Source organism: Crocodylus siamensis, chromosome 7 (assembly GCF_052110815.1).
Source record: "Crocodylus siamensis isolate JL-2025a chromosome 7, ASM5211081v1, whole genome shotgun sequence".
Classification (NCBI taxonomy): Eukaryota; Metazoa; Chordata; order Crocodylia; family Crocodylidae; genus Crocodylus; species Crocodylus siamensis.
In genome coordinates this window covers 98,250,119-98,272,752 of record NC_143401.1, presented here as the reverse complement: position 1 = coordinate 98,272,752, position 22,634 = coordinate 98,250,119, and the positions used below count along the sequence as shown (strand labels likewise).

The following is a 22,634-nucleotide window of genomic DNA, read 5'->3' as shown; positions in this document are numbered from 1 at the left end:
CAGTGCACGGACGCGGGTGGGTCAGGTCAGTGGCAGCTGGAGCCGCGAGAGCGCTGGGCGGGGCGGGGCCCCAGGGCGGCAAGCGGGCGGCCCGCGGGAGCTGCCGGTTTCCGGGCGGGGGCGGGCGCTGCCTGCGCCTCTGGCCGGGCAGCGGGAGCGTCGCCGTGCCCGGCTCGGCTCGGCTCGGCTCTGATTGGCCGGTGGCTGCGCCAATGGGGGCGGTCCGCGCGGGCCAATGGGGCGCTGCGGCGTCCGCGCGTTCCCCCCGCGGGCCCGAGCCGCCGCCATCGCCATGACCGCGCACAGCTTCGCGCTGCCGCTCATCCTCTTCTCGGCCTTCTGGGGCCTGGTGGGCGTCGCGGCGCCCTGGTTCGTGCCCAAGGGCCCCAACCGCGGGTGAGCGCCGGCCCCCGCCCCGCCCCGCCCCGGCCCGGCCCGGCCCGGCCCCGCGCTCACCGACCTGTCTGTGCCTCCCGCAGGGTCGCCATCACCATGCTGGTCACCACGGCCGTCTGCTGCTACCTCTTGTGAGTGCGCCCGGGCCGGGCCGGGGGTCGGGCCTCGCTCCCCCGGCGGCACTGGGGTCGGGGGAGGGGGCTGTCCCCGCCGCGCCGGCTCCGCCTGCCCTTCTCCTCCAGGCCCCCTGTCCGACCCCCCCTCCCCCGGCGGGGCGTAGCGTCCGCCGCTCCGCCCTGCGGCCCGGCCCCTGCACCTGACCCCGCCCCGGGGGCGCTGGTGCAGCCGGCCCTGCGGCTCACGCCGGCCCCGCGGCTCACACCGGCCCCTGCCCCGCAGCTGGCTCATCGCCATCCTGGCCCAGGCCAACCCCCTGTTTGGGCCGCAGCTGAAGAACGAGACCATCTGGTACGTGCGGTTCCTGTGGGAGTGACCCGGCACCGCGAGGAGCCCAGCCTGCCTCCTGGTGAGCAGCCCCGGGTGCCCCGGGCAGGGCAGACCAGGAGGGGGCAGCTAGCACCTGGGGCAGGATGGAGACAGCCCCACTGGCTCCTGGCTGCAGGGGCTGGGCAGCCCGAGCCTCTGTTCCCGGCCCCCCGATGCTGGGTCTCCCCCAGGCTTGCCCTGGGGAGGAGCTCAGGGAACAGCCCGCGCTGATCGCTCTCTCTCCTCAGCTCCCTGAAACCTGGACGCTGCCCCCGATCCTGCCCCCACCAGGACCCAGGCCACACCAGCACCTGACACTGCAGCCAGGGCGGGGGAAGAAAGGTCTGAGTGTCTGATGACAGCTGGGCCCAGGCCAGTGTGGGGTGAGACCCCTGAGCTGGCCCTGAGGGGCTGGGCCCTCTTGGCAGGGCTGGAGCCCAGAGGGCCTCCTCCTGAGCCCAGCCTGCAGGGGCCGGCCTGCTCCCTCCCCCTTCCAAGCAGCTTTTTAGCTCTGCCATTCCCCTGGGCCTGGCTGGTGCCAAGGACTTACCCCCTTGCCCCATCCTCTCCTGCATCACCCTCACAGCAGGGACCTGTGATCACATCCATCCTCCAAGTTCCAACTGCATAAAGCCCCTTCTGAGCCAGGCCCGCTGCAGCCCTGGGGCCCTGTGATGTGGGGGGAGAACCAGATCCCTGCCCCAGGGCTGCTCCTGGCTGGGGGCAGCACTGTTTTGGGGTGAGTTGGGGGGGGGAGAGCACCTGTCCCCTGTGCCTGCCAGAGGAAGCCCTTTCCTGGGAGTCCCGGTCACACTGGTGTGAGTGGAGCCGGCGCCGTGCTCCAAGGGTTCTGCCCACCCAGCTCCCGCCCCTTTGGCTGCATCCTGCCTTCACAGCAAAACCAAGTGTCCCAAGCAGCGTTTTGTGATATCCCCCAATCTCTCCTGTGTATCGCTTGTCCTGTATTTATTTATTTATTTATTTATTTGTCCATGTTTGGTGGTTGTTTGTGCTGTGACAATAAAGGTCTTTACTAGGGAGCAAGCGCAGCTGCTTCTGCCTGCGCTCTGTGTGAGCTCGAGGGCTGCCCTGCATCGTCCCCTCCTGCCCTGGCCAGGCTAGCAGGACACCCCTGCCCTTGTGAAGCAGCTGCTTCAGCCCTGCTTGTTGCCGGTGCTCTCTGAAGGGACTGGCCAGAGTGCTGTGGATGGCTGAGAGCCCAGGGAAGGCAGTGTCACCTGTCACAGGGCACAGACACCTGTGCAGGGCCCCATGGCCCAGACTGGGCAGCGTGCCCTGGGTCTCAATGCAAACTGCAGCCCCACTAGGCAAGGCCAGTGTGGGAGCAGAATCACAGATTGTTTACTGCTACAGTGGCTGGGGCAGTAGAGCTCCAGCAGTGAAGTTGTCATGGGGGGAGTGAGGGCCCAGCCCTCGGCGCAGGGAGGGGTGGGGGAGAGCTGTAAACTAGCTGGCAGCAGAGCCCCGTGCCCAGGGGCCTGCTCTGGGCAGGGCCCCAGCAGAGAGAGGCCTGCCTGGCAGATGGCTACAGGAGCCTGGAAGGGCAGGACCCAGCCTGCAGCCTCCTGGGGATGGGAGGGTAGGAAGAGGTAGGGACTGTCCACTGGGGATCGTCCTGTGGGGCCTGGCTCAGCCCCAGGCCCTCTCCCCTGCTCGGTCAGGTTTGTGGGGGCTGGGCAGAGCAGAACTCACTCCTTGAGCTCCGTCCTGCCACTGCAGGAGTGGCCTGAGTTCTTGGCCTGTTGCATCAGCTCCTCCCCCCATGCTAGAGATGGGGAAACTGAGGCATAGGAGGGGGGGAAAATGGTTTGGTCCTATGCCAAGCCAGGAATGTGTGGGAGCCAGGGCTCTGCACATTGCCACAGCACCTCTTGAGTGAGGCCGAGTAAGAACCAGGGCTGAGGCCAGGAGCTCCGTTCAGTGCCTCTGCCCAGGCGAAGGGCAGAGGCCAGGGAATGCAGAGCGGAGGCTGGGGGCCTGGCTCAGGCCCAGCCCAGCAGCAGTTTCAGAGCGGATGTGCTTTACCCAGCCCCTGGGGGGCATTTCCAGCTCGCCCCTCACCTGCAACTCATCTGGACTCCAGCATTTTTGGGCCAGGAGGTGCCTCTGCCCCCTGGCTTGAGGTGATGGGCTGGGCTCTGGAGTCTGAGGAGGTAGAGACAGAGCCACGGAGTGTCAGGCTGAGGCTGTGGGGCCATACCCACACCGGCTCTGCGGGTGGTGCAGGGCTGTCAGGGCCCTGTCCCAGGGCTGGGTAGCAGTGCGACCTCCTGCAGCCACAGCCGGTCAAGCGGGGGTGTGCGCAGCTGGCGGCGGTGGATGCGGCGCAGCCGCAGCAGGTAGAGGGCAATGGCCAGCAGCACCACCAGCATGCAGGCCAGGAACAGGTAGTGGTTGTAGACGAAGGACAGGCGGGGCCAGGTGGCATGGGGCTGTCGCCCGCTCTCCTGCCGCAGATCCCTGCAGGAGACATGGGGGTCGGTGCGGGCAAGGACAATGCCACGAGACACAGAACAGAGACGCCTGCATGTGGTGGCACTGCTGGAACCTGGGGACACCCCGGAGGGTGTAGGGGCATGGCCACAACCCTGTTCGACAGGACAGCATCGCAGGAGCCTCTGGGAAGAACCTCCCTGCTTCCCCTCAGTGCTCAGAGGCACCTCCCCTGTCCTCTTCCTCACCCCATCCGGGAGTGGGGAGCGCCTGCCCTCTCCTGCCAGGCTAGGACTGCAGGGAAAGCAGCAGTGCGAGCAGGGGAAGGGGTGGGGAGGACCTGCCTTGAGCAGGGTGGGCAGCTGGGGGAGTTCTTAGCTGCTTTTGGGTCTTGAAAAAGTCCCCAGAAGCTCCCAGTGCCCAGTCTATCCCCCACCAGCTGGGAAGAGGGTGCAGCCACCCCTTCAGACAGAGTTGCAGTTTCTACCCCACCTTTGCCAGGTCCTGGATCCGCCCCTGCCGGGCCCAGCTGACAGCAGGAACCCCACCACCCTGTGCCCCACAGCACCCCCAGCTGCAGGGGCCTGGCCTGGGTGCCCGCTACACCGCTTGCTGGCAGAGTGGGGGGTCAACAGCCAGAAGCTCCACAGTCCCTGGCAGTGCCCTCACCTGAGTGGCAGGAAGCGCGTCTTGTAGAGGATGGCGCCCAGCGTCCACTGCACCTCACGGTCGTACACCAGCTGGGCTGTGCGCAGGCTCGGGTAGTCCAGGGGGAAGTGGAAGCCCTGGTGGAGCACCTGGTACATCCAGGCCGACTTGAAGCACTGGTACCTGTGGGGGGCATGGGGTTGTCAGCCTGGTGCTGGGCCCCAGTCCCAGAGCCCTGGGCCCCCCAGAGGCTCCTCCCAGGGGCCCTTACTTGACACGGTGCTGGTCTGCGTGGGACGAGTACAGCCCATCTTGGAAGCGCTGGGTCAGCACCGTCCAGCTCTGGCTGCAGTAGTCCTGGGGAGATGCAGGGCAGAGAGCGCTCTCAGCACAGGGCAATGCCCACCCCCGCCCCCATCCCAGCCCCAGCCTCAGGACTCACCTGGGCAGCGCGAGCAAAGGTGGGTGCATGGTAGCGGCCGCCCAGGCGCAGCACATCCTCGGTGCAGTAGAAGAACTCGGAGAAGCCATAGAACTCGCTGTTGCCAAAGTCAATGGGGGCCTGGTACGTGCCAGCCAAGGAGGCCTGGCTGCTGTTGGTGCCTGTGTCGGCGAGCAGGGGGTGCAGCCGCTGGGTGCAGGCCTGCCAGTCCCCATGTCCTTGCAGGTGCAGCTGGCGCCCACCCCTCTCCACTGTATCTGCCAGCCCCATGGGCAGGCAGGGGTCCAGCATGGGCACATCAGCTGTCAGCCCTGCCGGCTGGCCCTGCAGGCTGCAACGGGAGTGGCAAGAGCTGAGCCATCTGCCCCAGGTCACCCCCTGTACATATGTGCTCCCCTAAGAGTATGTCCCACCACAGGGTACATGTGTGCAGCAAAGAGTGGGACCCTGTCACACCAGGGGCACCCGCTGTCCCGGCACCAGGCAGCTGCGATGAGGTTAGGGTGGACACTACACCCATGGCCCTGGCACTGGAGTTAGTTCGTGGCACAGGGGGAGGGAGGCAGCCAGGCATAAGGTGCGTCTGGTCCCAGCTCCGAGGTCCCATGGCCCTCGGACAGGAGCTGGAGCAGATGGAGAATGAATAGGCTGGCACTGCAAAGGCAAGTGTCCCATGGGGACAGCAGCAGGGAGGTAGGAGATCACCCCAGGAAAGGGGAGCCTGGGGGAGGAACGGGCACTACACAGGGCAAGTTGTCACCCGCGAGGGCAGCTCTCATGGCAGCAGAGTAGGAGCCAGAGGCTGCGGCTGGGCCCAGGGCAGATGCTGAGCTCCCCCTGCCCCTGCTGCAGTGTGGTACCTGTGCTGGGCCTGGCTGCGGTTGAGCAGGGCACCCTCGTAGCGCTGCCGTGCAAAGTTGCCGCCGAATCCCAGGAAGGTGCTGACATAGACGCGGTAGATATGGGCGCTGCGCTGCACGTCGCAGCCCAGGTTGAACTCAGCCAGCACGCTCTTGGCTGCCTCCTCCTGGGCCAGGCAGAGGCGTGAGCACAAGGACTGGGGGCGCTGGGTGGGCACCCCCATCCCTGCCCCCCTGGCCTCTACGCACCTGCTGTGGCGAGGGGAAGGGGCTGGCACCGGGCACCTCGTAGGCGATCTGCAGCGAGGCCCCGCCCATGTCCAGGATCCCCACTGTCCGCTTCCGCACCACAGCCTCCGCCTGGGCCCCCACGGCCACCGTGACCACCGCGTCCTCCCCTGCAATGCATGGCTCCTCAACCACTGCCCCCTTGTCCCCTGCTGCCCTTGCCCTTCTCCAACCTGACCCCGGCCTGATAGGATTCCCCTCCTGCACCTGGGGACCCTTCCCTGCAGCCTGGGGTTGGCCAAAGGGCTAAGAGTTGTTGGGGGCTCTGCAGAGGCTGCTCTTGGCGACTGCCCTAGTCCGAGCAGCCGCTGCCCATGCCCCAGGGCCCTGTGTCCTGGGGGCCAGTTCGACCCAGCAGGACTCCAGTACTGCTGCCCCCCTCACCAGACATAGTTCTAGTCAGACTCACCGTCCGGGTGATCAAACCGGCCCAGCACAAAGTTGATGCCGATCCAGGCGTAGACCCCTGAGGAGAAACCCAAACCCTGGTCAGGTTGCAGCCACTCCCCAAATTCCCTCCCCGCTGTGGCCTTGGGACAGCAATGCGGAGTCCAGCTCCCCAGGCCCGGGCAGCTCCCAGTGCAGACTCCTGCTCCTGGGGGCAGCTCATGTGACACCCCCCACTTTGAATGTATGCTTTGCTGCTGCACCCCAACATCCAGGTGACTCCCCCAGCTGGGGCCCAGGGCTGTGCTCACCCTCCTGCTTCCCAGAGATCACCTCCGCGTGCGTCTCGGAGAAGAGGAAGTCAAACTCCAGCGGTACATGTCTCACCAGGTCCTCCAGGATGGCTGCCTGCTGCCTGCGGGGGCCACAGGTAGTGTCCAGTGAGTCAGTGAGTGCCCAGCCCCAACGCGGTTCCCATTCCTGGGGCCTGTACTTGGTGCTTCACCTGCTCATCCTGGATAGAGCTCAGTGCCCCCCATGCCCAGGGACTTATAGCCCTACCCTCTGTGTCCTGTGTGTCCTTCCCCTGCCCTACCACTCCCACACATGCCCCGACTCCTTACTCTCTGCCTGTGTCTACAGGAGCCCCTGACCCCACTGCTGCCCAAGGGCCCTACGGTATCTCCCCTCCCCTGAAAACACAAGATCCCCACCCCCACTGCCCTTGCCCCAACCCCCCTACTCTGTCTCAGGCCCAGCTGGCTCCCTTCTGGGGCACAAGAGTCACAGACAGTGCTGCCTCTACAGGCCCCCGGCTGCCCTGGGTGCTGGGGGGAGCCGGGCAGTGCCTGGGGCACCCACCTCTCGGGCAGCAGCCTCATGCCAGCCGTGCACAGGATGTAGAGGGGCGTCTCCTTGTGCTTCTGGGCGGGCACGTGGGTAGCAGCGAAGCGCAGCAGTGGCCGCATGTAGGATGTGGCTTGCTCCGGGGTTGCTGCCACCACAGAGATGCCTGTGGGAGTGGGGATAGGGATTAGCAGGAAACAACCACTGCTGGGGGCACAGCCAGGTGCAGGACAGGACCCCGGGTGGGGGGGGAGAGGGACCCCCAGGACCCAGCTGAAAGAGGGGAGAGCAAGCTGCCGTGGTCCTGTCCAGCCCGTCCAGAGGAAGGGGCAAGAAGCCTCCCCAGGCAGCAGAGGACAAGCTGCTTCCCTGTCCCAAGCCACCCCCTACCCCGGGGCAGCCCGCACCTGGCTTGATCTTCTTGACGACAGGTTGGCTGCTGTGGTCCCGCATCTGCTTGATGTCCAGCAGGTCGTGGGGGTTCCCGTTGTGCGGGGGCCAGAAGTAGACGAAGACCCGTGAGCCGCTGCTACCGCAGTCAACGACAACCCCGTAGTTCAACGTTGGGTCCCTTGTGTCCGTTGCCTCCAGGTCTCCCACCTGCGCCAGGTACCTGCCGGGCGGACACGAGGCGTCGGAGGGGCTGGAGCCCTGCCAGGGCACAGCAGCCCTCAGGCTGAGGAGAGGTGCCAGAAACGCTCCCCCAGCAGCTCTGCCAGGGCTGGTTCCCCACAGAGCAGCCGGGCTCTCCAGCCCATCCCGGGTCCACAGGGGTAAAGGAGACGTCGGGGACGCAACCTGGGCTGATATCAGGTGGGGCTCAATGGCCCCATAGACCCTTTGTCCTCTGGCCGCAGGCGCCCCAGACTCCCTGGGGCCCCGGCCCACGCTCTCGGATGCGGGGGCCGGAGATCAATGGGGTGGATCGATGCCCCGGCCAGGCTGGTCCCCGCAGTGCTGCGTCAGCGCAATGTGAGCCGCCCGCGCCTGGGCAGAGCCGCGGCAGCAGCTGCTTGTCCCCATTAGCAAGAGGCCTAACACGATTAGGACGCCTCGTTCCCCAGCCCAGCCTGGTCACAGCCGCGAGGCGCTAACAACCTCCGGCCGCAGCTCAGACTACGAGCGACCCCCACTCGATTCCCACGGGGCCCCTCGCACCAGGGCTGGGGCCAGGAGCTGGCGCCGTGCTGCCGGGTAATTGGGCTGTGGTCGAGGCTGTGGCTGTGAGGAGAAGGAGGGAAGTGGCTTGGGCCGCGACCCTCAGTCCTTTGCTCCCAGAACCCCCCTCCCAGCCAGGCCTTGGCTCTATGGGCTGCAGCAGAGCGGAGCGGCCAGCGCTGCCACCACAGGCCTCTCGGCTCTGTGCAGGAGGCAAAGCACCCTGGTGCCAGGTGCCGCTAGGTGGGGGGGTGGGGAGGGGCTCCCGCCACGCAGCCCCAGGGACAGGGGCGCCTCGCTCCCCTGGCGAGAGGGCCCGGGCTTGTCCCAGTGTCAGCCAGGCAGCCCTTGGAGAGCCCCCGGGCAGCTCCTTGAACCAGCCGGCAGAGCGGGGCAGCCCGGGCCAGGCTGACAGGGCAGCTGGGGAGAGTGGGAGGCTGCCCCAGCCCTACTGGACTTTGCCCCCCAGCCCTGCCCCTGCCCTCGTGGTCCCTGCCCCTCCCAGATGTGCACGCCCCGCCCCACCCCGCTCACCTCTCCAGCTGCCCGTCAGGGCGGGCCGGGGAGCCCCAGCGCCGGTCAGAGGTGGCGAGGAGCAGCAGCACACCGGCGCCGAGCAGCAGCCCCAGCAGGGCCGGGCGCGGGCGGGGGCACGGGCACGAGGCTGGCAGCGCCAGGCCCCACGAGGCTGGGCACACGCAGGACACGCTGATCCTGGGGGGGGGGAGAGGAGGGCGGCGTAAGCGGGGTGGGCTGGAGCCGGCCTCCCGCTCCCCCGCCCGCCCGCCCGCCCGCGCTCACCTGGCCATAGGCGCCCCGGCCCGCGGCGCCGCCCGTCACCTGCGCTCCCTCGGGGCCGCGCGCCGCGGCATCTCCGCTCCGCCCCGCGCCGCGCCGACCTGCAGGCAGCAGGCTCAGCGCCGCCGGCACCCCCGGAGCCCCCCCGGGACCCCCATGCCCCCGATCCCAGGGATTCCCCCCGGGGTTCCCTGGAGGCCCCCCAGGGATTCCCCCCCCAAACCCCTATGACCCTCCGGGTCCCAAGGATTTCCCCCGGGGTTCCCTCACACTCGGATCCCAGGGATTCCCCCCCAGGGTTCCCTGGAGCCCCCAGCCCCCAATCCCGGGATCCCCTCCGGCTGTACCGGCTCCGCGCTGCTCCGGCTCCTGCTCCGTCCGCGTTCGCCACGTCACCGAGGAGACCGGAAGCAGCCAATAGGGAGGCCGCTGAGCGGCAGGGGGTGGCGCTCGCGCCCCCCGCGTAACGGGATTGGCTCGCGCTGGCCACGCCCCACCGCCTCCGGCACCACTCAGCGTCCTGCTTGACGTACCTTAATGTCTGGCGTCAGCGTGGCGTCATTAGCTTCCCGCACTCAAGGCGGAACTGGCTAATCAGAGGCTGCAGCTGGACTCACCTGCGCAGGGCGTGGCCGGGGTGAGGCTACACCAGCCAATCACAGCCCCGTAGTGAGACTCGTTCCTCCCGGCTCCTACGCGTCACTTTCCTGAAGGGGCCAGTCAGAGTCTCCTAAATAAAGTACACGCGCCAGCGAGCGCGGAACACCAGCCAATCAGGGGACAACCTGCCGGAAGGACGAGCGAGGCGGCCAACAGCCTGCGCGGTGTCATCAGGACGCGCCAATAGCGCGCGAAGGGGGAACCAAAGGTCAAAGCCCCGCCGCCCAATCCGCTGCTTGGGGGGGCAAGCCGAGAGAGGACTTGCCCAGTGGGCCCCGCGAGGGGGCGGGCCGGAGCGCGCGGCGGGGCCATTGGGCGCCGCGCGGCGCCAGCCAATAGCAGCGGCGGTTGCAGGGGGAGCCGCGCGCGGCGGCCCAATGGCGGCACGGGGGGCGGGGCGGCCGCCGAGCGACGGCCAATGGGCGCGGCGCGGCGGCTGCGTGCCGGGCGGGGCGGCCAATGGACGACGGCGGGAGGCGGGGCGGCGGCGGCGCGCGGCCAATGGGCGCGGCGGGCGCTGGGCTGGGGCGCCATGGAGCTGGGCGCGGGCGGCAGCGCGGGGCCGGGCCGGGCAGTGCTGCTGCTGGGCGCGGGCCCGGGCTGGGCGGGGGCGGCCGAGCCGGGCCCGGGCCCCGCGCCCGCAGCGCCCGATTACGAGGCGCTGCCGCAGGGCGCCACCGTTTCCGCGCACCTGCTGGCGGGCGCCGTGGCCGGCGTCATGGAGCACTGCGTCATGTACCCCGTGGACTGCGTCAAGGTGCGGGGGCGGGGCCCGTCCGCGGGCCGGGGTGGGGCGGGGCCCGCTAAAGCGCCTCGCCCTAACGCGCGTCGCCCCCCCCACCCCGCCTGTACAGACGCGCATGCAGAGCCTGCAGCCGGAGCCAGCAGCGCGCTACCGCAACGTGCCGGAGGCGCTGTGGCGCATCGTGCGCACTGAGGGGCTGTGGCGGCCCATGCGTGGCATGAACGTCATGGCCACGGGCGCCGGCCCTGCGCACGCCCTCTACTTCGCCTGTTACGAGAAGCTCAAGAAGATGCTGACTGACGCCATCCAGGCCGGCGGCAACAGCCACGTGGCCAATGGTACTGTCCCGTCCCGGGCCACCGCCGCCCCGTGCCCGGGGACACCACCTGCCTCGGAGCCGCTCCTCTGCCCGGCGAGTGACCCCCTCCCGGCCCCGGCATCGCTTCGCCCAGCACCGCCCCGCCGTGCCCGGGTCACTGGGCTGCTCTCCGCGGTGCTGCCCCAGGCGTGCTGCCCCTGGGTGGGAGGGCTTGGGGCGTGGTGCAGCAGCAGGGCCCCTCTCGCGGTGCCCCGGCGGCGCCATCTCCATGCGGGTGCCCCATCGGTGCCCCCCAGGCGTCTGGCTTGAGACGTGGGTTGGGCTGGAGCTGGCCCCCCACTCTGCTGGAGCGATGCTTCTGGGCGGGAGCCCCGGTCTCGAAGCCGGCCCCGGGGCTGGCAGCGGAGGGTCCTGGCCGCAGCCCTGGTGGTGCTGGGTCTCGCTCGCCCGGCGCCGAGGAGCTGTGGGGGTGCTCGGGTCACGGGAGTGTCTCATCTCTTGGCTGGGGGTGGTTTGCCTGGCCCCCACTTGCTCTGCTGGGCATCGTCGTCCAGGGGGCTCTTCCTGGGATGCAGCGGGACCCTGGTGGCACCAAACACTGGTTGGATCGTTGCTCTGCCCTGTGACTCGCAGGCCCTGGGGCTTGCGCTCCTCTTACCCTCTCCTCCTTTTCCCCAGCCTTGGCGGGGGCTCTGGGGTGTCGGGGAGCCCCGGGGCCTGCCGCCTCTGCCTCCCCTCACCTGTGGTAGTTCTTGTCTTGCAGGCGCAGCGGGGTGCGTAGCAACGTTGCTGCACGACGCAGCCATGAACCCTGCGGAAGGTAATGGCCACCCTGTCCCCTCTGCCAGGGCGCCAGTGCTGGGGGTCAGGGGAAGGGGATGCTTCTGTCTGCAGGCTCGGGGCCGTGCTCCCGAGGACTCCCCCTTGCCTGGGCACCATCCCGTAGGAGCCTGCGGGGAGCGGTGCCTGCTGCCTGGAGCCTGGGTCAGCGATGCTTAGTGAGGCAGGCAGATTAGCCATGTAGAGCCTTGCTGGGGGAGCAGAGCCAGCCTGGTCAGCTGAGGGGAATATACTCCTCCTCTCCGTGGGTGTTTGCTGCTGTGTGGTGCAAGGAGCAGCAGAGGCAGCGACAAGCAGGGGCTCCCCCTGGGCTCTGTCAGGTGGGAGGTGTCAGTGCCCAGGCTGCCCTGTGCTGCCCAGTCCCACAGTCAGCAAGGCCCAGTTTGCAGCGGAGCAGGCGCAGGTGTGGGGAGGTGTCACGTGAGAGGAGCTCGGCAGTGATGGGTGGGATCGCTGCCACGGAGAGCGCGCCAGGGAGGCAGCCGGCTGCGGGGAGCTCAGCTGGGATAACAGAGGGACTTGCGGCCAGTCACAGCAGGGACGCAGAAACCTTGTGGGCTTCCAGGTGGAGCCCAAGCAGCGGGGAGAGCGTGCTTCACCCCATGGGGAAGCGTCAGCCCTGTGGGGCTGCGCTCTGCATTTGGGGCCAGGTGCTGGTGCCCTGTGGCAGTGCCAAGATCATGCCCCTGTGCAGCACCAGCCCAGCTTGGCTCCTGTCTGGTTGGGCCCAGGAGGCGGCAGGGGCTGAACCGGGGCCCAGGGCTGTCTGGTCACCACTGCTGGGGGTGGTTCATAATGGCAGGAGGCCTGGGGGCTCTGGCCCTCTCCCGGCACCCACTCTCTCTCTCTCTCTCTCTGTTTCTTCTCTGCTGTGCCTGGGCTGCTGGTGCCACTGCTGCCCTGCTTGCTGCTGCCTGCCCCCCAAGTGGTCAAGCAGAGGATGCAGATGTACAACTCGCCCTTCCAGCGGGTGACGGACTGTGTACGGACTATCTGGCGCAACGAGGGGGCCGGGGCCTTCTACCGCAGCTACACCACGCAGCTCACCATGAACATCCCCTTCCAAGCCATCCACTTCATGACATACGAGATCCTGCAGGAGCGGCTCAACCCCCGCCGACAGTACAACCCTGGCTCCCATGTGATCTCGGGCGCCTGTGCGGGGGCTGTGGCTGCCACCGCCACCACACCCTTGGACGTTTGCAAAACGCTGCTCAACACCCAGGAGCCCTTGGCCTTGAACTCCAACATCAAAAGACACATCACAGGCATGGCCAATGCCTTCAGGACGGTGTACCAAGTGGGCGGCGTGACCGCCTACTTCCGAGGGGTACAGGCCAGGGTCATTTATCAGATGCCCTCTACAGCCATCGCCTGGTCCGTGTATGAGTTCTTCAAGTACATCCTTACCAAGCGCCAGGAGGAGCGCCGGGCTAGGAAGTGAGCTGCACCCTGCTTCCAGCCTGCTCAGTCTCCCCTCCCCATCTCCGCCCTGCCCAGGCTCTCCCTTTGGTTTGGCACGTGCTGGAGACGGGGAGGCAGCGATGCTGGTTCTTGCCTGTGTCTGCGGCTCTACCTAGCCTGCTCCCTCCCCGCAGCTCTGGAGTGCTGTGATGTTGGGAGCCGCCGCCGAGGTCACGTCCCAGAGGAGCTGTGCTCCACCTCTGCCCCTGCCAGAAGCCTCTTTCACGTACATGCAAGAGGTGACCGATGCCGTGAACTAGCCCTGGTGGGTCTGCACTCAGCCCAGGGCACTGAGGAAGGGGCAGCGGTGTGTCTTAGAGTGCCCAGGGGCCACCGTCTGGCTCTGGCCTGGAGGGAAGCACAAGCTTAGCTGCTGTCTGCTCGCACGCACAAAGGATGCCTGCCTGCCAGGGAGGGGCAGCCTCTGGGAGGGGAGTTTGTCGGCTTGTGGAAGTTCCTGCTTCTGGCACCTCCAATAAAGAATTCTGCTCTAGCCTGTGCCCTGTCTGCTGTGACAGCCCTGCTCCCAGCACCAGCCTGGGGGCCACTGCACAGCCTGCAGCAAGCAGATGGGGTCTGTCCCCATGCAAGGTCCTGTCTTCCTTGCTGCTCAGTCCCTGTCTCACCGTATGCTTCAGCTTTGCCTCTCAGGTGCTTCCCTGGCAAGGCGGAAGGGGGAGAATTTGCCAAGATGGGCCAAGCTAACTCTGAGCCCGGGTCACTTGCCTTCAGAGCTGCTGTGTGCCTGATGCCTTCCCGGAGTGCCTGGGCTGAGGGAAAGCCTGCAAGGGGTGACTAGCCATGGGCCGGGGCTTGGATCCCCAGGATAGGGCTAATACTGCACCTCACCCAAGCCTGCCCATATCCTTGCATGGGCCTGATGGGCTTGGCATGGGGGCAGGCAGGAGCCAGGGCTGCTTTGGATTGTGGATTGGTCCCTGCTGCACATGGGGCCTCGATGCCCCAGGCCTGATCCTGATCCACCCTGAGAGGGGCTGCTGGGAGGGTGACCATTGACTGGCCTTGCCCTGTCCCAGGGTGAGGTGCTTCCCCCTCCCTGTTCATGAGCACGGGTAGTTTCCTGTGCTCTGCCCAGTGCAGGGGCCAGGCCTCCCTGGCTGATACAGCAGAAGAGCTGGAGCCGGCATAACCCTGAGATGGGAAGAGTCTCCCTTCTCTGTTGTTTGTCCCCCCGTGTCCTGCTTCCCAAACCTCTCCCTTCCCTTCCCCTCCCCTCCTTTCCCCTTCCCCACTGTGCAGGTCTCGGGCAGGTCCCCGAGGTGAGGTCTCAGCCCTGCCAGGGCCTGGCCCTGAAACGTCTGTGGCTCTGCAGTCCAGGCAGCAGCTGGGGCCTGCTCCACGGCTGCTGGTAGCTCCTAGTCTAAACTGCCCGGAGAGACCAGAGCTCCCCCAGGGCAACTTCACCCTCCACGGATAGCAGCAGGGACTGCCTCCAGAGGCACCTGCAGCCAAGGGCAGGGCAGGGCCAGCAGAGGGGCTGGGAGGCAGCAGCTGGGCCCTGCGGGATGGAAGGGGAAGTGGTAGCAGAGGATGTGGCTGGCTGTGGGAGGGGAAGGAGCTGCAGCTGGCTGTGGGCCAGGCCTGCATCGTGTGCCCAGAGGCTGGGTCATGGGGGCTTTGGGACGAAGGTGGGGCCCTGCTGCCCTCCCAGGGGGTCATAACATCAGAGCTGCCATTTCCTGGGTCAGACCTGAGCTCTGGTCACTGCTGTGTCATGCTGGCATGGAGCAGAGGCTGCAGGGAGAGCGACAGCGCTGTGATGCAGAGGATGTGGCCCTGGCTCCCTGCTCCATAGCTCCCGATGGCCCTTTCCTCCAAGCTCCCGTCCAACCCCTTGAGAGTCTGACTGAGCTTCCAGCTTCTGCCTTGTGTGGTGGCCGCGAGCTCCATGCCACGTGCCACAATGACGCTGGGGGAAGAGGAACGCCCTTGTGCTAGCATTAAACTTACTACCCGCTAGTTTCATTTGTGGCCCCCGGTTCTTGTGCAATGAGAGATGGTAAATAATAACTCTCCAGGGCCTTTCTCTTCACATTTTAATGTGTTGTAAATCCTGCTGTCCCCCTCAAGTGTCTCTCTTCTAAACTGGCCAGGCCTGGTCCTGTGAGTCTCTCCTCTCTGTAGCATTCATCATCCTTGTCCTTCTCTGGACCTTCTCCAGCTCTTCTCCAGGTGGGCTCTGGTGCTTCGGAAAAGGGGTGGGCTTTTATTTCCCTCTGCCAGTGCTGTGGTCCCCAAGCCACAGCCCTGCAGTCTGACCCCAAAAGCCCCATGTTCAGGTCAGGGCTCCCTTATGGCTGTGGCAGGTCTGGGAGGGGAGATGGGGCAGGGCAGGCTGCAGGGCAGACGGGCTCTGGCCACAAAGGCTGGGTGGGATCTGCGCTGGGACCCCAGGCAGGGAGAGCAGCAGGGCCTGGAGCAGCCTGGACAGATGTGTCTTCAGACCCGGGCTCTGGGCAAGAAGGGGCTGGAGAGCATCTGAATAGCAGCAACCATGTGGCTCTGACTCAGCTGTGGGCTCGGGCTTGGTCCAAAACCCCTTGACTGGGAGATGCAGATGCTTGGTCTGTGGGGGCTCGGAGGCATGTGCTTCTCCAAGCATTGGTCTCTGGTGCCTTTGACTCAGCACCCCGCACTTTGCACCTTTCCCATGACCCTCTTCATCCTGCCTAGCAGGGTGGGAGGCTGCCAGGCTGCGGGGTCAGACCCACATGCCATCTGCGCCAGGCGGGTGCTTCCAGGGGAGGTTCCCCGAGCACACAGGCCCCGGGGGTCTGACGGCTGGGCAGATCCCCAGGGAAGCTTCCTGCAGACCCGGCAGTGAGAGGTTGGTCCCCGGGTGGGGATAGTGAGTCGGAGAGGACAGAGGTGTTCCCAGATCATCAGGCCTCTCCTGAGCAGTGGTCGCCAGGCTTCTTTGCCTATGGGGGGGACCAGGAGCTGTGCAGTTGAGGGCCAGGGCTTTGCTGGGGATGGGAGGAGTTGTGTGTGCCCTGTGTTGCCTGTCTGCCCCGGGAGCTCTGTCCATCTGCTCTGGCCCGGGGGAGCAGGTTCGAGGCTCCCTAATGGTCCTTGGGCTGGGATGCAGCAGCAGAGGATTCCCGCACCGGTCCTGCCTTGGTGCAGCAATGCTGGCAGTGCCCCCTGGCCAAGTCCCTGCAGCAGGATGGGCTCCAGAGCCAGGGTGGTTTGCCTGTGCAAGGAGGAGAGCGGTATTGTGTAACCCCCAGCACTGGACCTCTTCTTCTGCCTCCTCCGTGTCCTGTCTCCACTGCAGGCGCCTGCAACTCCCACCATTAGTATTGCCGGCCTCTCGCTGGCTGTCCCAGTGTGTCCATCCGCACTCTGCCTTCACCGAATCCTGGGGCTGGTTTGAGGCGTCGTGCTCAGCGCCCAGGCCTCGCTGGCACTGGCCCAAGCTATTTCAGGGAGGCCGGCTGTCCACAGTGCCAGGAACATGCTGGCCGGAGGCAGCTCCCAGCTGCATTCCTTGGGGAGCGTGAAGCTCTCGGATTCCCGGATGCGGTGGGTGGGGGCAGGGTGCAGCTGTCCTGGCATCACCCGGGGACTGAGCCCTTTGCCTGGCAGGAGGAGTGGAGGGTGGCGGCTCCCAGTGCTTGCACAGCCCCTGGCAGGATGGGTGCAAGATGGGGCCACAGCCTAGTGCAGCAAGCCAGGGTCTCACCAGCCCCTGCAGGGCTCTCCGGCCACAGGCCCTGCCCTTGGCAAGGGTCTGAGGTCCCATGATGCTGATTGGGCAACAGAGGGATGCCCTCCTGGCTGTGCTGGCCCCAGCCCATCCCTGCTGCAGCTGGAGAGAAGCTGGTGGTACCACCTGGGAAATGGGCTGGGTTGTTTGTGTGCATCACTTGCACAGTGCTAGGCTAGGTCTGACCCCCCCTCCCACGGGCACCAGGCGCACTCTTTGGGAAGCAGCCACCAAGGGCTTATGTGTGATGAGGCCAAGCTCACAGCAGCCCAGCTGGTCTGTCCCGGCACTGCCCGTGCTGCTGGGTTAGCCAGCTTCCCCTGGGGCTGAAGCCAGCCTCTGGAGAACATGGCAGATGGTGGAGGATGGCACCCAGCCTCTCACCGGTGAGCTATGACAAAGGGAACACCCCTAGGCCTGCAGGCACCAGGGCCTCAGTACGAACAGCACAGGTGACTCGCCTCCCTGCTGCCCGAGGGCTGGAGAGAGCCTGCCAGTGCCCGAGCACATGGTTCCTAACCCCTGAGCAGCCACTGCCCCTACGCGAGACCTGTCTGGGCAGCAGGACTGGGCCCCGGTGACTGCCAGCTCCCAACCCAGCTGTGCTCTGCTAGTCTGCCAGCTCCGGCTGCCGTGGCACAACCCTCCAGTCCAGCAAACCCATCAGGCCTGTTTGAAGGCAACCTGCCCCCTCAGCAGGGCCACCGGCTGCAGAGGACACCGGGTCCAGGGGCCATCTCACTGGCTGCACAGTGACCACAGCCTGGTACGGAAGGCCAGGCCCCTCCTGCAGCAGCCGGCTCTGCTCCTGCTCCCTTGGGTCTGGGGTCCTGGCTCCTGGCACTGCCTGGAAGATGGATGTGGATCCTGCTGCCCAGGACTCTGGCTCTCACCCTCTCTTGCAGCCTGGCTCCCTGGTGCAGGTCCTGCTCTGGTACTTGTCTACCCCTGGGGCCCATGGCCTGGTCCTTACTGCCCCCCCAGCCTGTTTGCCCAGCTCCCAGCGCTGATGAGCAGATGGGCAAATGGGCTCATTTCTTCTGGTGAGCTAGGGGTTGCTTTACCCATACGGCAGCTCTTACACCCTGGAGGTAGCTGCAAAGGGGCTGAAGAATGGCCCCCCACACACTCTTCCAGCAGGGAGGCAGCTCCCCTAGGGTGAATGCAGCCACGCAGAGCCTGGCAAGTGCTGGGCATCACAGCCTGCTCCGTGCTCTGGGGCGGAGGACTTGCAGGGCACCAAGGCACTGACGAGCATACTCATAGCTCACAGCTGAGCCTGAACTCTGCGCAGTGACGGTGAGACTAGTTACCAGCAGGGCCCCCACGCACATACAGCTACTGAGGGGTGCAGAGAGAAGAGAGCTGGGCTGGGTCCAGGGATCAGCCGGAGCCCCATTTGCTGGGGGCCCGGCCCACGCCTCCAGCAGCGGTGCACCGGCCCCGGGTGAGGCGCTGCCTGAGCTGAGGGCTTTCTCCCCGGTTCCTGCTCTGTCGGCAGAGCAGCCCGGCGGCAGGGCCAGACCCGGCCCCCCCCTGCAGCTGGCGGCAGCCTGCCCGGTGCAACGGGAGTGGGCACCACTTGCAAAGCGGGGCCTGGGCCTCCCCGCCCCAGCAGCCGCCCGTGCGCCCAGCCCCCGCCGGCCGGTGGCCACGCAGCCGGTCCCGTGGGGCCTCTGCAACGCCGCGCGCAGCCGGGAGTCCCTCGCTCCGCCCCCGCGTGCACCGGCCTCGCCCCCGGAGGGCTCCTCGGGACAGCTCGGTCTGCAGCCGGGAGGCCTGCGCCGCCGGCGGGCGAGGGGGGCCTGGGCGGGCCGGCGGCCGGTGCTCTGCCCCGGGCTGTCGTGGGAAAGGGGCTTCGGCCCCTTCGCGGCGCGAGCGAAGCGTTGGCCCGGCCGCGGTGGGCGTCCCGGCACGGTGCGGGGCTCCGCCGCAGCCCGCCCGCCGCCTTCCCCTCGCGGGGGCAGAGCTGCCCGGCCGCCCCCGGGCCCGGGCAGTGCGGGCGGGGTTGCTGCGGGCCCCCGGCTCGGCCCGCGCCGCCGGTCCCGCCGCGCCGCGCCGCGGGGAGCTCCGTGCCCTCCCGACCCGCCGTCACCCGCCGTGCACGGAGGCGGCCTGGCCTCTGCCCAGCTCCGCGGCCCCTCGCCTTCCTTCCCCGGGCCCTGCCTTGCCCCGGGCCGCCGTGCTGCGGGCTGGGCCCGTCCCCAGCGAAGCCCCCCAGGGCTCCTTGTCCCGCCGCGGTGCCAAGGCCCGGGGGCAGGCAGCAGCGCGCAGCCCTGGGGCCGCTGCCGGGAGAGCACGGCCCGCCCCTGCCCAGCCCGGAGCTGGCTGGGTCCCCGCCGGCGGGCAGCCAGCACGCTCGAGCGAGGGCAGCCCGGCCCCGCCACCCTGCTCCGGGGGGCAAGCGGCTACGTCTGGGCCCGGTCCGGCTCGGCTTTGCGTGGCCCACTCTGGCCGGGGCTCCCGGAGACCCGGGGCAGGTCCCGTCCCCCGGGTGCTGCCGGCGAAGCAGCGGAGCCGGTGGGTGGCTGTGTGCGCACCGCACCCCTTCCCGCGCCTAGCACCCGCCGGGTCCGGCCCCTCCATGCGCGGGGTCCCGGGCTGCCCGGGCAGGACAGGCCCCTGCAGCGCTCCTCCGAGGCACCGCACAGGGTGCCCCGGACCCCGCCGCCGGCCCGTGACCGTCCCCCAAAGCAGGGACCTCTCGGGGCGGGGGCACAGTCCCCTGGCCACGGGCTCCGGGCCCGGCGGGACGTGGCGGCCCCTGGAGCGGTGCGGGGAGCCCGTGCAGTGCGGTACCGCGACGGACAGGCCCGGGGACGGGCGGGCTGGAGCAGCCAGGAGCGGGCTCCGGGGCAGGGGCGCGCCTTGTCTCCCGCAGCCCGGCTCCCGCTCTCGCCGGCCGCCGGCCCCGCTCCGGGCTCCCGTCCGTCTGCCCGCCGCGGCGTGCGGGCGCGGGACGGGACGGGACGGGACGGGGGCTCCGGCCTCAGCGCGGGCGGCGGCCAGGACCCGCTCCCCGCTCCCCGCCGGCAGGCAGCGGCCGGGAACAAAACCCAGCACGTCCGTGCGCAGCGGGGGGCAGCGCGGCCCGTCAATCTCGGCGCCTTTGTCCCGCGCCGGCCGGACGCCCCTTTTGTTCGCGGGTCCAATAAGCGGCTGCTCTCGGCCCGCGCCCGCGGCCCCTCTTTCAGCGCCGGCCCGGCCGCCACAATAGCCCGCCGCATGCGGCGCCTTGGCACGGCTTAGGCCCGGGCGGGCGCTGGCGCGGCCGCGGACCAAGGAGGCGCGGGCGGGCGGCGGCGGGGTTGCACCAGGTTTATTGACTCCGGGCCCGCGGGTACAGCGGGCGGCGGCGCCGTCGGGGAGCGCTGTGTCCCGCGGGCGCGGGCCCGCTCTGTCCGCGGCTACCAGGCCCGGATGCCCTGCAGCGCGCCCTGGCCGCACGAGCCCCCCGCCGCGCCCGGGTGCAGGGGCTGCGCCCCGCCGCCGCCGCCGCCTCCGCCGCCGCCGCCGCCGAAGCCGGGCGCGAAGGGCCCCGCGGCCGCGGCCGGGCTGCAGGCGGGCTGCGCGGGGGCGCCGCCGGGCGCGGGGTAGCTGCAGCCGTAGCCCGCGTTGTAGGCGCCCGCGCCGGCGTAGCCGTAGGCGGGGAAGCCGCTGTAGGCGTAGGGCGCGGCGTAGGGCGCGGCGTAGCCCGGCGAGCCGCCCAGGCACGGCTTCCCGTCGCGCACCAGCACCGGCACGGCCACGCGGCGCGGCGGCGGCGGCGGCGCGCCCAGCTCCGGGGGCTTGTCCTGGCGCTGCCGCTTGCACTTGTAGCGCCGGTTCTGGAACCAGATCTTGACCTGCGTGGAGCTGAGCTGCAGGCTGCTGGCCAGGTGCTCGCGCTCGGGCGCCGACAGGTACCGCTGCTGCTTGAAGCGCCGCTCCAGCTCGAAGACCTGCGCCTGCGAGAACAGCACCCGCGGCTTCCTGCGGCCCCGCGGCTTGGGCCGCTCCGCCGCCGCCTTCTCGCCCGGCTCCAGCGGCTTCTTGAGGGCGCAGCTGCCTGCGGGCGCGGCGCGGCGGTCAGCGGGGCCGGCAGCGCGGCCAGCGCCCGACCCGGCCCCGGCACCTGCTCCAGGCCCGGCCGCGGCTCTCACCTCGCGCCCGCCGGCTCGGGATCGGGCCCCCGCGCCGGCGCTTCCCGGGCCGCCGCCGCCGCCCGCGGGCAAGGGGCCGCGCTGGCTGCCCGGGCGGCCCGGCCGGTCGTCGTTCCCACCCTCCGCCGGCTCGGCTCCCGCCCCGGTACTCACGGGCGTCGCGCTCCGCCGCCGGCTCCAGCTCCAGCTCCTCGGCGCCGCCCGGCATCCCGGCGTGGCCGTAGCGGCCGGGGGAGACGCCGGCGCCCGCCGGGCCCTGCGCCGCGGCCATGGCGCTCAGGTAGCACAGCTTGTCGTCGTCGTCGTCGTCGTCGCCGTCGGAGAAGCGGGCGCCGTCGGCCAGCAGGCAGGCGGCCGCGTGGAAGGGCTGCTCGCCATAGGGCGGCTGCGGCTGCTGCTGCCGCTCCAGGTTGAGGATGTCTTTGACCGAGAAGGGGGTGGAGGTGACGGGGCTGGGGAGCATCCTCGGCGCGGCGCGGCGGGGCGGGCGGCGGCGCGGGGCGGGCGGCGGCTAAGTCGCCTCCATGAGCCCCGCGCCGGGGGTCTGCGTTTTGTAACAGGCTCCGCGGGGACCAGCCAAGGGCGAGCGAGCGCCTCTGCCCCCGGCCGCACGTCACGGCGAGGAGGAGCCGCCCGCGGCCGCTGGGCAGCCTCCCACTGGAGGGCGGGGCGGGGCGGCGGAGGCCCCCGCGCCGGCCCGCACCCGGACCCCTGCCCGGCCACACACGGCCCGGCCGCGCCGGCCACCCCGCCCCGGGCAACGCCGCGCCGCGCCCGGCGGAGCAGGCAGGTAGGAGGCGCGGGCGGGGACGCTGCCCTGCCCGGCCCTTGTCCTTGCCGTTGCCGTTGCCCTACCCGGCCCGGCGGCCGCTCCGGCCCCTCGCGCTCCGGGCGCCGCTTCACCCTCTCCCGGCTCCGGGGGCCGGAACGGGGCGCAGCCTGGGGCCGCGGACGCCCCGCCGCCGGGTCCAGCCCGGGGCGCGCCGGGAGGGGCCCAGCCCGGCTTCTCGCCCGGGGCAGGGCCCAGCCAGGGATCGGGCCCGAGGCGCAGGCCGCAGCCGGAGCGGAGCCGTGCCCGGCCTGACCGACCTCCTTCTCTTCCCGGGCGCCGCAGGGGAGGGCGAGACGTCGCCGCGGGGCCCGGCCCGGCAGCACCGCCGCGGACCGCCGCGCCCGGATCCCGCCCCGCGCACAGGTGAGCCCAGGCCGCGCCGCCGCCGCCGCCGCCGCCGTCCCGCTCGGGCCGCTCGCTTTGCAGTGGTTGCAGTGCGGGGCGGGGTGCGGGGCCGCCCGGCTCCTGCCCGCGCCGGGTGCTGCCGCCTGCCCGCTGCGCGCCCGTGTAACGGCGGGGGTCGCGGGCGCCGCGTCTCGGGCCCGGCTCGTGTGAGCGCCCGCGGGAACAACGCCGCCGCCCGCGCCTCCCCCCGGCCCGGCCTGGCTCGGGCCGCGCTTCGGCGGCGGCCGCGGGCCCCGCGGGGCCCCGATTTCGTTGTGGGGTGAATCGCGGGTCAGGATCGGGCCCGCCCGGCCGGCCGGCGGCCCGGGGGCGCGGCGGGTGCGGTGACATGGCGGTGGCGGAGGCAGCGCAGGCCCGGGCCGGTTCGCCGCGCGGTGCGGGGGTCCGAGCCCGGGTCCCGCCCCACCGCGCGCTGCGGCCGGCCGCGAGGAGGGCCCGGGGCCGGGGCCGCGTCTGTGCCCCGCTCGGTTTGTGGCCGAAAACTGCCTCGGCTCCGCGCGCGCTTCCAGGGCGGCGGCGGCCGGGCCGGCCCGTGGGCTCGGAGGCGGCGGCGGGCACCGCGGTGGTTCTCCCGGGGGGGCGGCCCGGCCCGGCCCGCGCCTTCCCTGGGGGCTCAGCGCCGCGCGCCGAGCCGGGGCCCGGGCTGAGGACGTCGCCTTCCCCCGGGGGGAGCGGGGTCCGGGCCGAGCCGCTTCTCCCGGGCGGCGCCCGCGGCACAGCCCGGCTCCCGGACG

At 69.6% G+C, this 22,634-nt stretch overlaps 4 protein-coding genes across 5 annotated transcripts; 2 read left to right on the top strand and 2 right to left on the bottom strand.

Annotated features, from left to right (window-relative positions):
* The first annotated feature begins 31 nt into the window (after positions 1-31).
* On the top strand, positions 32-1,927 carry ATP6V0E2 (ATPase H+ transporting V0 subunit e2). The gene is made up of 4 exons (XM_090058785.1): positions 32-396; positions 480-527; positions 796-922; positions 1,131-1,927. Exons 1-3 carry the CDS (start codon positions 236-238, stop codon positions 887-889), a joined length of 303 nt encoding a protein of 100 aa, XP_089914911.1. The 5' UTR covers positions 32-235; the 3' UTR covers positions 890-922; positions 1,131-1,927.
* A 144-nt stretch (positions 1,928-2,071) lies between these two features.
* Positions 2,072-9,690, bottom strand: ENTPD7 (ectonucleoside triphosphate diphosphohydrolase 7). Its single transcript, XM_090058775.1, has 13 exons — positions 9,111-9,690; positions 8,767-8,864; positions 8,500-8,679; positions 7,215-7,420; positions 6,823-6,973; positions 6,273-6,376; positions 5,984-6,040; positions 5,536-5,684; positions 5,287-5,453; positions 4,427-4,757; positions 4,256-4,341; positions 4,006-4,167; positions 2,072-3,363 (listed from the first exon to the last, which is right to left on the bottom strand). The coding sequence occupies exons 2-13, from the start codon at positions 8,772-8,774 to the stop codon at positions 3,135-3,137; spliced, it is 1,830 nt and encodes a 609-aa protein (XP_089914901.1). The 5' UTR covers positions 8,775-8,864; positions 9,111-9,690; the 3' UTR covers positions 2,072-3,134.
* Positions 9,691-9,826: 136 nt separating this feature from the next.
* On the top strand, positions 9,827-13,284 carry SLC25A28 (solute carrier family 25 member 28). Of its 2 annotated transcripts, none has more exons than XM_090058778.1 (4): positions 9,827-10,180; positions 10,278-10,506; positions 11,251-11,307; positions 12,254-13,284. In XM_090058778.1, exons 1-4 carry the CDS (start codon positions 9,842-9,844, stop codon positions 12,769-12,771), a joined length of 1,143 nt encoding a protein of 380 aa, XP_089914904.1. In that variant the 5' UTR covers positions 9,827-9,841; the 3' UTR covers positions 12,772-13,284. The 2 variants fall into 2 exon arrangements, with proteins under 2 accessions (XP_089914904.1, XP_089914905.1); XM_090058779.1 differs by having other exon boundaries at positions 10,278-10,584; positions 11,257-11,307.
* Positions 13,285-19,833: 6,549 nt separating this feature from the next.
* NKX2-3 (NK2 homeobox 3) lies at positions 19,834-21,841 on the bottom strand. Its single transcript, XM_090057385.1, has 2 exons — positions 20,817-21,841; positions 19,834-20,569 (listed from the first exon to the last, which is right to left on the bottom strand). The coding sequence occupies exons 1-2, from the start codon at positions 21,124-21,126 to the stop codon at positions 19,929-19,931; spliced, it is 951 nt and encodes a 316-aa protein (XP_089913511.1). The 5' UTR covers positions 21,127-21,841; the 3' UTR covers positions 19,834-19,928.
* Between the last annotated feature and the right edge of the window lie 793 nt (positions 21,842-22,634).

Coding starts and splice junctions, on each gene's coding strand:
- ENTPD7 (XM_090058775.1), bottom strand. Junction 6,974..7,214: donor CGTCAAGAAGATCAAGCCAG/GTGCGGGCTGCC, acceptor CCACTCCCACAG/GCATCTCTGTGGTGGCAGCA. Junction 6,041..6,272: donor GATCTCTGGGAAGCAGGAGG/GTGAGCACAGCC, acceptor GTTTCTCCTCAG/GGGTCTACGCCTGGATCGGC.
- NKX2-3 (XM_090057385.1), bottom strand. CDS start 21,126: ATGCTCCCCAGCCCCGTCACCTCCACCCCCTTCTCGGTCAAAGACATC. Junction 20,570..20,816: donor GGCGGCGGAGCGCGACGCCC/GTGAGTACCGGG, acceptor CCGCGCCCGCAG/GCAGCTGCGCCCTCAAGAAG.
- SLC25A28 (XM_090058779.1), top strand. CDS start 9,842: ATGGGCGCGGCGCGGCGGCTGCGTGCCGGGCGGGGCGGCCAATGGACG. Junction 10,181..10,277: donor ACCCCGTGGACTGCGTCAAG/GTGCGGGGGCGG, acceptor CCGCCTGTACAG/ACGCGCATGCAGAGCCTGCA. Junction 11,308..12,253: donor AGCCATGAACCCTGCGGAAG/GTAATGGCCACC, acceptor CTGCCCCCCAAG/TGGTCAAGCAGAGGATGCAG.
- ATP6V0E2 (XM_090058785.1), top strand. CDS start 236: ATGGGGCGCTGCGGCGTCCGCGCGTTCCCCCCGCGGGCCCGAGCCGCC. Junction 397..479: donor CCCAAGGGCCCCAACCGCGG/GTGAGCGCCGGC, acceptor TGCCTCCCGCAG/GGTCGCCATCACCATGCTGG. Junction 528..795: donor GCCGTCTGCTGCTACCTCTT/GTGAGTGCGCCC, acceptor CCTGCCCCGCAG/CTGGCTCATCGCCATCCTGG.